This window comes from Malaclemys terrapin, chromosome 1, assembly GCF_027887155.1.
Source record: "Malaclemys terrapin pileata isolate rMalTer1 chromosome 1, rMalTer1.hap1, whole genome shotgun sequence".
NCBI lineage: Eukaryota > Metazoa > Chordata > Testudines > Emydidae > Malaclemys > Malaclemys terrapin.
In genome coordinates this window covers 200,843,285-200,854,759 of record NC_071505.1, presented here as the reverse complement: position 1 = coordinate 200,854,759, position 11,475 = coordinate 200,843,285, and the positions used below count along the sequence as shown (strand labels likewise).

The window sequence follows — 11,475 nt, the reverse complement described above, 5'->3', positions numbered from 1 at the left end:
TTATACATATAAATAAGGTCTTTCCAAATGAGTGTTTAAAACTTACTCTTTATATTCAAGGATGTTCTACATAAACTAAAGGAAGGTATGTTTACTTACAGACTGAAAGCTGCATCAGTTACTACAATACAGCCTTTAGTTTAGTTATGCATTAAAAGGGTGTTTGTTCTTGATAAGTTTGGTGCAGAGTGAACCGACTTAAGTCTTCAAAAATCCTCTTCTGAATGTGTGAATTTAGAATGAAATGTGGCATTGCATCCTGTATATGTACATGAAATAGGTTTGCAGCTGCCTTCAGCAATATAGTGTGGTACTGGGTTTTTTTTGCTGCTGTTGTGCTAAGCCTGTAGGTTAGTGGATCCTTACAATACAGTTAATGCAAATTGGTTTTGACGTTCTTTTGTATCAACTAGCCTTAAAGAGCAACTTTCATACACGAGAAAAGTTTCAAATGGATTAGACTGAACATGTAATTGTACTTACCTTGGTTCTTCTCTTTGTTAGGAATTTAAGCTCAAACATTTGAATCATTTTTCCTCTTCCTGTTCTAGGTTTGATGCCATAATGCTGGATTTATATCCAGAGCAAGAGAATGTAATGGATTCTGATTTCATGGCAGGAGTGGCTGGCATGTGAGAGGACAAACTGTCACACCACCTAGCTGCAATAATAATGGACAATACACAACAAGACTGGCCAATTAAATTGCTTTGTATATAATTTTCCCCAAAAATTTGCTCTACAATACAACTTAAGCCAAAGTTGTTTTAGATAGGTCAAACCCGAGCTTGTTATCAAATAACACTTCCATTATAAATGCATCTTTGAGGCACTTACAACCAGAGCTGGCCTTAACTTCTAGATAAACCTATGAAACAGTATTTCTTTCCTTTCTTCCTTCCTCATCCCTGCAAATGTAACAGACTTCTGTCTAGGTCAGGGGTTTTCAAACTGGGGGTCAGGACCCCTCAGGGGGTCACTAGGTTATTACATGGGGGGGGAGTCACGAGTTGTTGGCTCCCACCCTAAACCCCACTTTGCTTCCAGCATTTATAATGATGTTTAATATATAAACAAGTGTTTTTAATTTATAAGGGGGTCGCACTCAGAGGCTTGCTGTGAAAGGGGTCACTAGTACAAAAGTTTGAAAACTACTGTTCTAGTGTGATTGCACAACTGTGCAGTAAGCTGCCTTTAGCAGTTGGGGGAGATGATTTTTAAATGGGAATTTAATCTAAAGGACATGCAGTGTGGCCCAGGATAGACAGGAGTGGTAGAGCCTTGTTTGTGCTTTTAGTGATGGTTTGACTGTGGGAAGGATTCAGATTCTGTAAGGCACAGACTGTCTCCCTGTACTGCGGGTGCTTTTAAAAAAAAAAAAAAAAAAAACTAGGTCAGATCACTGCGATACTTTATATTGATCAATTTACATTTCTAAGGGAGTGGACTAGAAATTTACCTCCTCCCCATTAATCCCTTAATGGAAGCTAACATTTTCTTTGTATTTAATTTACACCAAATTAGAGACCCCCACCCTGGGGGGGCAGGCTAGCTCTTATAGCTGAGATTATAGTCTGAAACTTGTACCTGTTTGCTCAGTTGTAGCTGGAGGAGGGGCAATTAGGTTTTTATTTTTTTGATATTTTAAACTTTGCATTGGTGTTCAGAAGAAAGTGCCTTTCCCATATTTGAAGCTGTGGCGTTTAGACATTTTTAAAGTGAGGTATTGTGGAAATTACTCTGATTTTACTAACACTCCACTGGTGGTTCAGCACATTGAACGCTGGTATAAAGTGGATTAAACCATAATAAATGTAGATGGGCCTTAAAGAACAGTGGTTGCTGCTCTCCTTAACCTGCTATTCCTCTTGAAGAGTTATATTCTAAAGTGCATAGTGCTAAATAATTGAATGTGTATTTGAATTCATGTGAGGTTTGATAACAGCACTTCTTGTTACATCACCAAAAATGCTACACGTAGCATCACATGATTGTTTGAAATGAGTTTAGTTCTTACAAACCATACTGCTTATTTTCTTTGGGTCTCTAGCTCCAACATAGCTGTATTGTTATCTTTTAAAAAAAATAAACCAGCATACACAACCATGTGCATGTTGTATAACTCATGGGGTGAGAGAGTGAGGTCAGAACTCCTCTTTGAATGCTGTGCCAGCAATGGACTTGAATACAACTGGCATGTGTATGCCCCAGCAAATAAAGAAAAATGGGCTGATTTGTCAATTGTGTTCAGCTGACAAAGGCCTTTCCTTGACTTGTACCAGCTGATGTGATATCAAGGACATTCTTCTCTTGAAGACAGTTAACTTTGTATAGAATGTATCCAATTCTGATACGAAGTATTTAACCTTGCAGCCGGCTATAGATTAAAGCCCTTATGCCCTGCCAATGCAATGTGGAGGGTAAGTTGTACATCAGTTGATTGAGAGCGCTCTTTCAGTTCTTCACAGCCCATGCTTGCTTGATGGAAGAGATGGGGATTCAGGTAATGCCTAGCAGAGGTCCTGCCTGCAGAGTACTTTTTTTTTTTTTTCCAGCAGCTCCTTGGCTAATGTTGGAAGGGATAGGACTTGTTCACAAGTATCTGAATTATTTTCCAGCTAAATAGTATGTGCATGATTCATGCAACAGCTTATATGTTAAGAGAGCAATCATCTTATTGCCTTTGTCCTACCCACCCAAAGATCAAGCATGGCTCCTAGCGGTAGCAACTGCCTTTTTCTTTACAGGGAGGGAAGTGTAAGGTATTCTCAAAAATATCATGCTAGCTGCCTTTCCAAAAAATTGTAATGTTAATGCATAATCCTGAGTGTATGAGGGAGGCTCTGGTGTAGTTTGACAAGCAGGTACTCACCTGTGTGGAGTTAATATATTGACAATCAATGGGATAGTGGTGGTTGGTCACTAAACTTTCCCAACAAAAGGCTTTATTATCCCAGCTTGCTTACTACGTACTAGCACTAAATATAATTGTAGCCAGGGCATTGTTTTGTAGATAGATAGGGCAGATTCTGTTTTTATAAGCCAGGGGTAAGATTTCAAAATAAACTTTCCTGACCTTCCCCTTTTGCAAAGTTTATTTCAAATTGTCTAGTGCATAAGCCATCCTTAAACTACTTGAATATACTTCTCAGTTAGAACATAGTGCCTGAAGAAGACTCTCCTCCACAGAGAACTTCTGAGTGCTTGTGTGAAAGAGAACCATCACCTATTAATCCACACCCTACTCATGCCTTCCTCTAGAGGCCACCCATTCCTCTCCAAGGGCTTCACTTGGTCACCCACCATACTACATTACCACCTCCCACTTAACACTAGGTGATAACTTCAATCTCATCTTCATCCCTTAGTGAATCTGATCTGAACAGTTTCTAAAACCTATTCCTAGTCTCAGACTATTTGATTGCGACTAAAGGCCCATTTATGCCTTCAATGAAGACAAGAGTTCTACAATCCACCCTTAAACTACAAAAGTTTCCTCACTAATAGAGTCTGAAGAAGCTGGTATCACTCTTTCATAAAGTTTACACAAGACGGGTATGGGTTTTTTTTAAGCCTTTTATTGTGTAAACTGTATTGAAAGACATTAGTTCTCCTTCTCCTGCACGGTCTTGGTTCCACGCAGTCTACCAGTACGACGGGCAGCAATGAGACCGACCTTGCGACCAGCTGGAGCATCTCTCCTGATGGTTGAAGGCTTACCAATATGCTGATGGTTACCACCACCAAAGGGATGTTCTACAGGCTATGTAGAAAGAAAAGGACGTTTCAAGTTAAATAAATTAAACTTAAAACACAAATCAAGGTAAGTGTGCAATAAAACTTGTACTTTCATTACTTTATATAAAGGAATAATTTTACCACACATGCACTAAAGCAGCTATTCACAACTGCAGAGCAATATGTGCATTTTCTAAGCAGTTAATATAGCCTAAACTCAACAGCTCTTGCCAAAAGTATCATTGAATCCTGAATGACAACTGTTAATCCCTTACATGAACTATGGAAGGACAGACATTTGAAAGCTGAGACACTTACATTCATAGCCACACCACGGACACGTGGCCAGCAGTTTCGCTTTGCCTTGTATTTGTGATAGGCACGACCTGCCTTTAGGATAGGCTTGTCAATACGACCTCCACCAGCAACAATACCTGAAATTCAATTAAAAATACAAAATAATTTGTTGGGTGTTAAGCTTTTATGGTCATACCATATATTTTGAAAGCTTTAACTCATGCAGTGAAGTCTGGGCTAAAATGACTAGCAAATGGCTGTATTAGTGATGGGATATTTAAGGGGAAGTAAGGAGTGAAAGGAAAAAATGGACTGCTATTCAGATTTTAAACTGTTTAGAAATCTTGTCTACCTAGTTAATCTATGAAAGTGAGTGTCAAATATACAAGTGTCCACACAAGCATTTCGTGGCCAGGACAAAATGGAGTATGAATTGCTTCATGAAGGTTAGATATTGTGAAACTACGTTCTTGCAAACAGGTATTCTAGTATCTGTATACATTGAAGGTGGGCTGCAAAGGAAGAGTTCTTAATTTTAATCTCTAATTGCTAACTTTTCTCCTTTTGACTAGATCATATAAGATGGTCCTGAATACTAGATCATTGGTTATACTTCTACAGGGTTTTACCTTCAACACTCTCATCATAACTTGGACGTGGCACTCTGGCAACAGCTTCTTAAGATAGTTAATTCGTTACATATGAAAATTATAGTAACCTGTATAATTTGCATATTGTCTTTTATATTGCTTCTGACCTTATTCTGTACCACCAGTGTTTGTGTTAACAAATGCAGCAGTTGTCAAAGCTCCCTGTGCCCCAGATGTAGGGTTACTAATACTCCAGGATTCTCCTGGAGTCTCTAGAAAATAGATTGTGATGAAGCCTCCAGGACTGTCCAATCAAAATTAGCAACCCTACTCAACTGCGGCAGAAAGGAAATGTACAGGGAAGTAATGAGGTTGCTACTGAAGTCCAAAAACTGGTTATTGGCAAGATGGCATCTTTCATTCTAAACCATCAAAGTTTTAAAAACAATTTTCTGCTATTTTCACACAGCACCTGCCACTGACGTTGAGTAGCCCTATCATAGTTTAGGTCAAGTAATATTGTATCCTCATGCAACTTCAAGAAAGCAGTTAGTACTCTCTCAACTTTCTTCTACTAGTAACTGCCTTTGGACTTTAAGCTGAAGACAGAGCTCCGCCACCAGGGCTAAAGCATGTAGTTTAGCTTTGCAGGGGCCCAGGTAATTGTCCTGCTTGCCACTCCCTAAACCCATCCCATGACCTTCAGGTTAAGAAGCAGTGCTTTAACTCAATTCAGCTTTTGGACTGGACCCGCAAGCAGCCATCCCAACTTCTGCAAGTAGTACCACAAGGTGTAGTAATCATATGGTCAGGATCTGCTGTGTATGTCATCTAATACAGAGCACCTGCAACAGCAGTGCCTCCATCCCCGTGATAGGGCTCTGGCTTTAGACTGACTCAAAAGGATGCATGCATGCCACCTCTTGAACACCAATACTGTTTCCTACAGAACTGAAGTTTTCCTTGTAAGTCTCCCAAGCAAGGATAGCAGAATTGCATCCTTTCATAAACTGGTCAGCTCTCTGCACACGTTATGATACCTCCCTGGAACTTATCACCATCTACTTTTGAACTCTATTTCCAAGCCTACACCCATCATTAAAACTTCTTAAATCCAACACCATCAGTTCCCACTAACTCAACATGTTATGCCATATACTTAATCAGTAAGTTCTTTGGGGGCTGAGAATGTCTTTTATATAATACCTAGCATAGTGGGGATTCTAGGCTTTATGATAATACAAATAACTTGTACAATAAGACCCACATTAAAGTATGTTAAACTCCCATGTACACACTGAGTTTAGTCACACATATACCTATATCACATTAGGCGATTTTGGGTCCAAGTGTGTAGTTAGCTTTCAAAGACGCAAAGCTCAAGTCCACAAAGCACACCACAACCTAGATCACCAGTGTTTGAGGTATTAAGAAATGAGCCTATTTGCTACCACACCTTTCTTTACAGTTTGGACACCATTAAGATACAATACACAAATTGACCGCTGTCACTTGTGACTTACCAACAACAGCTCTGTTTGCAGAAGAGATCACCTTCTTGGAACCAGAAGGCAGCTTCACTCTGGTTTTCTTGGTTTCAGGATTGTGGGAGATAACTGTGGCATAGTTTCCAGAAGCACGGGCCAATTTACCACGGTCACCAGGCTTCTCTTCAAGGCAACAGACAATGGTTCCTTCTGGCATAGTGCCAACAGGTAGGACATTTCCAATGTTAAGCTGAGCTGAAAAATAGATCAATTTAGTTATCTGTAGATGCCCATCATAACGGCCATACTAGGTCAGACCAAAGATCCATCAAGCCCAGTATCCTGTCTTCTGACAGTGGCCAATGCCAAGTGCCCCAGAGGGAATTTTTGAATCATAACTAATCTTCAAAAATCCAGAAATATGTCTAGCTATCTTCATGTACAATTAATAAACAGACAAACCAGAAATATAGAAGATCTTAAACTATTACACATCACTAGAAGCATGTATATGGCAACTAACATGGTGCTATCTGGGTACACTTCCCCTCTCCCCCTCCCCTTCAACAACAGAGTGACTTTAAAGCAACTAGTCAGTCAAATGTAAGGGATTCTAAGGAACAGTTTGTCAAAGGCCTGGACAAAAAAAAAATGCATCTTGTATTGGCTTATTATAAATTTGTAGTTAGTTACACAATCCAAAATTTGTTGGATGGTGAAATGTTTCCAGCTCCATATAAAAACAGTAGTTTGTAAACAGCTAGTGAAGGCCAGTACATTAAACATTACTTTTAGAAAATTTAGGGTTCATAACAACATGCAGTAAAGTTCTCAGGAAGACACACATGCAGGTCAGATTGCATCATGAGTCTAATCCAGTGGTTCTGAATAGGATACAATAGTCTGGAAAGGTTTAGGAGTTTGATTTGTCTTGTATACCCCCAAGTTACCCCCCACTTAAACTACTCGCTTACACAACCAGGCATAAAAAATAAAACTGTCACTGAAAAATTGCTTATTCTCATTTTTACTATACAATTATAAAACACCAATTGGAATATAAATATTATACTTACATTTCAGCGTATAGTATATAGAGCAGTATAAAAAAATCATTGTCTATATGAAGTGTTAGTTAGTACTGACTTCGCTGGTGCTTTTTATGTAGCCTGTTGTAAAACTAGGCAAATATCTAAATGAGTAGAGATATACCCCTGGTTGAGAACCACTGATCTAAACTACAAGCCTCTGGAGGCCACTTAAACATGACCAGCTGCAATCTTAACTCACCTTTCTTGCCACAGTAAACAAATTGGCCAGTATGAATACCTTCAGCTGCAATGAACAACTCTGTTCTTTTCTTAAACCTGTATGGATCACGAAATGCAACCTTGGCAAGGGGAGCACCTCGGCCAGGATCATGAATGATATCCTGATGTGATAAAAAGCATATTTAGAAACAGCCATGTCATCATTTATTCAGATTAGTGATAAATGCATAAGCTTGTAGCAAATAGGTTTATAAACCTAACAAGCTCTTAAGACAAGTAGTTTAAACATTATTCTAACGCCTCCAAAAAGTTAGTATGGTACCAATCTTTACTTAAATGCACTCCCAGTCTTTCACTTAACCGTCACGCTAAGTTAAGATCAAGTTCACTTCTGCAACATGGCCAAATCAAAAACCTACCTGTAACAGTTCTCAGTTAAATATACTACTTCATGCTAATCCCACTTAGTGCCCTTATTTAATGCCTGCAGACCTTCCAAAATTAGACATTGGGCTTTCACTAACACTAATAAGATGCTTATGCATATTTTAATTGTGACCTACCAAAAAGCTATTTTGAGAACCATTTAAAAAGAGAAACTTCTCCAACTGCTCTCCAAGTAACTCCTCACAACCCACTTCTATTAGGGTTTCAGAACTGCCAAATTCCAAATTTATTTAGCTTTTGTAGATGTTTGTTTGCTACTGTTAGACTGTGCCTTCTTTCCTCCAACAGTATCACACTAATTTGTTGCACCCATTTTGAAATTAGATTGTTTGATGTTTAGAGACATCCTCTGAGCAGCAAACATGGTCACTTAACAAGTTCTATTCCTCAAAGGCTTTCAAATTGATTTCAGACTAACTCCCTTCTTGCCTGACAACCATCTGAAGTGTCAAACTAAAAGTGGTATTTTTTTCTAAGAAGCTTAGAGAAATTCACTGTAAAAAAAAAAAAAAAAAACAGCTAGTGTGTGGGAGGCAGCATGACTATGCTGGTATACACTAGAAAGTTAGATTGACCCAGCTACATCACTCAGGGGTGTGAAAAAATCCATACCCCATGAGCAATGTCATTAAAGCAACCTAACTCCTTGTATAGACTGCACTAGGTCAATGGAAGTACTCTTTCATCCACCTATCACTGTAGTGTCTACCCTGAAGCACTACACCAGCATAAGTGTAGACTTTCCCTTGGGAGTCAGATGTGGGTTCTACTTCCAGCTCTGGCACCAGCCTACTGGGAGACACTGGGCCAGCGCAGATTAAAAAAATGTGTAAATGTTACATTGATGAACCTTCAAGTTTGAACACTAAAGGGGTACATCTTTAATTATACAGAATCAGGGACAAATTCATCTTTAACTTTGATATCAAAGTAGGTTTTATAAGTAGGTCAACATCAGGTACCATATTAAATATCTATATTTTCATTCTTTACAAGGGAGTGAATGCTGGTATTTACATACATCCACCTGCAAGTACTTTGTTGTGCATTAAAGTTTTTCCCTTAATTGCTTTTGGTTTGTTCAGTTAGCAGATGAAGAAAATATTTATTCTCTATTTGCTACTACTTCAAAGTTGAGACTGGGCATTGAAGTATAAGTGCTTTATAAGTCCTCCTAATTTATCCCAAAACAGGAGTGAATGACACAATTGTGTTCCTAAAATTTAGAGTTTATGAAGCTAGCGTTTCAAAGCCTGGGGAAAAGCGGCTACCTCTCCAAAGAGAGGAGAGCTCCCAGGAAGGTTTGGCCTTAACTGTCATGGAAATCGTATTGAAGGTTATGTTTCTGTTTAGTCGCAAATCAGGTTTTAATGGTTCTCTCGGCCGCTGCGAAGGCTTTACAAACAGAGCAAAGAAAACGGCATTACACTAACGGCACTAGGCTGCAACTTGCTGACGTGAATAGCGATTCAACCCGAGTTTAAATCAATCCACCTCGAGCAAGTCACGGCCCTGCTCGGACTCCGGGGCCGCGGGGCTGACACGAGGGGAGGCGCTGCCGCCCGCAGCGGGGCCCAGGCCCCCGACCCACCTTTACGATGCCCTTGATGTAGCCGTGTCTCTCGGCGAAGTCGATCGCCCTCAGCTTGGCGGGGCCCTTGCGGTGCTTCACGTGGGCTCGGAACACAGACCCGGCGCCCTTCCGCTGCCCCCGGATCACGCGGCCCATGGTGCGCTGAGGGGAGAACGGACCCGGCTCGCGACAAACGGGAGACTCCGCGCGCGCGCGACCCGCCCGCACCCAACCGCCGCGCCGCCCCTCCCGCCATGGGGGCCGGGCCGGGCCGGGCCGATAACCGGGCGCGAGGCGAGGAGGCCCCAGGAGCCGGCTACGGTTCGGGCCTATGGCCCCCGCCCAGCCCCACCGCCCGAGACCTCGCGACCCGTTCAAACCCCACCCCCCGAGGGCGCAGGGAAGGGCCGAGTTAAGGCTCGGAGCCGCCGGGGCCGCGGTTCCCCCGATGGGGGCGGATGGACCCGGCTGCCGCAGCGTCACCTCGCTCCTACCTCCGCCGGTGCCTACTTCAGAAAGGAAGAAGGAAGGACGGTGGGGGGGTCACGGCGGCACTAAGCCCTTCCGGGGCAAGGAACGGGCTGTGCGCGGTGACGTCATGCCGCTTGGCTTCCCGGGTAACGTAGTCCCATCGCCTTCGCTTCTAGTAGAACTCCAAGCCCGGGGGTGAGGGGCGGGGCGGGGCGCACGCGCCTCTCAAAGGGGGTGGGGGCGTGAGAGGAGGCCGGGCTCGTGCTTGGGCCCAGTGATGCTGCGGGAAGGGGCGGGCCTGTGAGTGCAGCCCTCCCCGTCGCCCTGTGTCCCATTCGCTCCCGGCAGCGGGGCCCTGCAGCGTGGCGCGACTGCGCAAATCAGCGACCGCCGCAGCGACGCTCTAAAGTGTAACCATCGCGCCCACATTGCTAGGCTCGACTCCAGTCTCGCGCCCGCTCCAGAGCCCCAGGGGGCTTGTCTACACGCGGGGTTGCGCCGGTTTAACTTCATTTTGAAACCTGTTAGTTGAATGGCCGCAGAAGGCCAGAGGCATACCCGGGAATGTTTCACATGGGGCCCACATCGGACCCGCTCTTCACTGGTTAACTCGCAGCAAAACCCCCTCTTGTTTGGCTCCCTGGGGCTGCACTCCCTGCAGCTCCCCACGCTTCTAGCGGAGCTTGAGGCTGTCGCTAAGCGAGTCCTGTCAGCTGCTGTAGGGGGCCCCGTGGTGGCCACCCAACTGTGCACTCAAGTATGGACCCCTGGTCCCTCTGTCCTGATGGGGGAGGTCAAAATAGAGTGAGTGGCCTTGAGACCCGCAGCATGGGTGTCACAATGCAGCTCAGATTTGGCCCTGTGACCCCTTCATCAGGCCGGGGGTAGTTGGGTCAAAATAGGGTGAGTGACCTTGTGAGATGGTTCACAGAGTTCGCAGCACTGCTCAAGTTTTGAAGCAGCTGGGGGCTGGGCCAATCAGAGGGGGGCCCAGGAGGGCCATTTGGCCTGGGCCTCAAGCTCAAAGGGGGCCTCAAATTTAGACACTTGTTAATTTTTTGGCATTTCATAAGTTTTGCAATTTGTTTTTATGCGCATCCCTATCAGACCAGAATGTGACACGCTCTCTCAGCTTAGAGCTGCAACTTTAAGCAAATAGGAGAGGTTATTTGGTAAAATACTTTTTTTTTTTTTTTTTTGGTTCACTGATATAGATTTTGTCATATTAAAGGGTTTAAAATGTCCATAAATATTAATAAAAATATATCGGTTCTGATGGCACAAGATTAGACCGTGATGAACATGTCCTCTCAGATCAGCTGATTATATAAACAAACCACTGCTAGTGGCTGGTGCTGGATCAAGTGCGTGTTGAAAGGTAGAGAATTGTTACATTTTAGTGTCTTTATAGTTTTACGTCTAGTTGACTAAGGAATTATTTATGTGTGAGGATTCCTCATTATTATCTTCATATAGTAGCTAAAAGAGGTGACTGGTTGGTTGGTTGGTTGGTTGAGCCCTAGCTTGGTAGCTTGACCATCATCATAGGCTTTTGTAGTCTATAGGCCCAGATTCATGGTGAAAATTTGTGAGGAGGATCT

General features: G+C 42.7%; 1 protein-coding gene across 1 annotated transcript; it reads right to left on the bottom strand.

Moving 5' to 3' along the window:
• Positions 1-3,558: 3,558 nt before the first annotated feature.
• On the bottom strand, positions 3,559-9,922 carry RPL8 (ribosomal protein L8). The gene is made up of 6 exons (XM_054005742.1): positions 9,898-9,922; positions 9,422-9,565; positions 7,403-7,544; positions 6,149-6,367; positions 4,057-4,172; positions 3,559-3,763 (listed from the first exon to the last, which is right to left on the bottom strand). Exons 2-6 carry the CDS (start codon positions 9,557-9,559, stop codon positions 3,605-3,607), a joined length of 774 nt encoding a protein of 257 aa, XP_053861717.1. The 5' UTR covers positions 9,560-9,565; positions 9,898-9,922; the 3' UTR covers positions 3,559-3,604.
• Between the last annotated feature and the right edge of the window lie 1,553 nt (positions 9,923-11,475).

Coding starts and splice junctions, on each gene's coding strand:
- RPL8 (XM_054005742.1), bottom strand. CDS start 9,559: ATGGGCCGCGTGATCCGGGGGCAGCGGAAGGGCGCCGGGTCTGTGTTC. Junction 7,545..9,421: donor ACATCAAGGGCATCGTAAAG/GTGGGTCGGGGG, acceptor TTATCACATCAG/GATATCATTCATGATCCTGG. Junction 3,764..4,056: donor TCCGTGGTGTGGCTATGAAT/GTAAGTGTCTCA, acceptor CTTTCTACATAG/CCTGTAGAACATCCCTTTGG.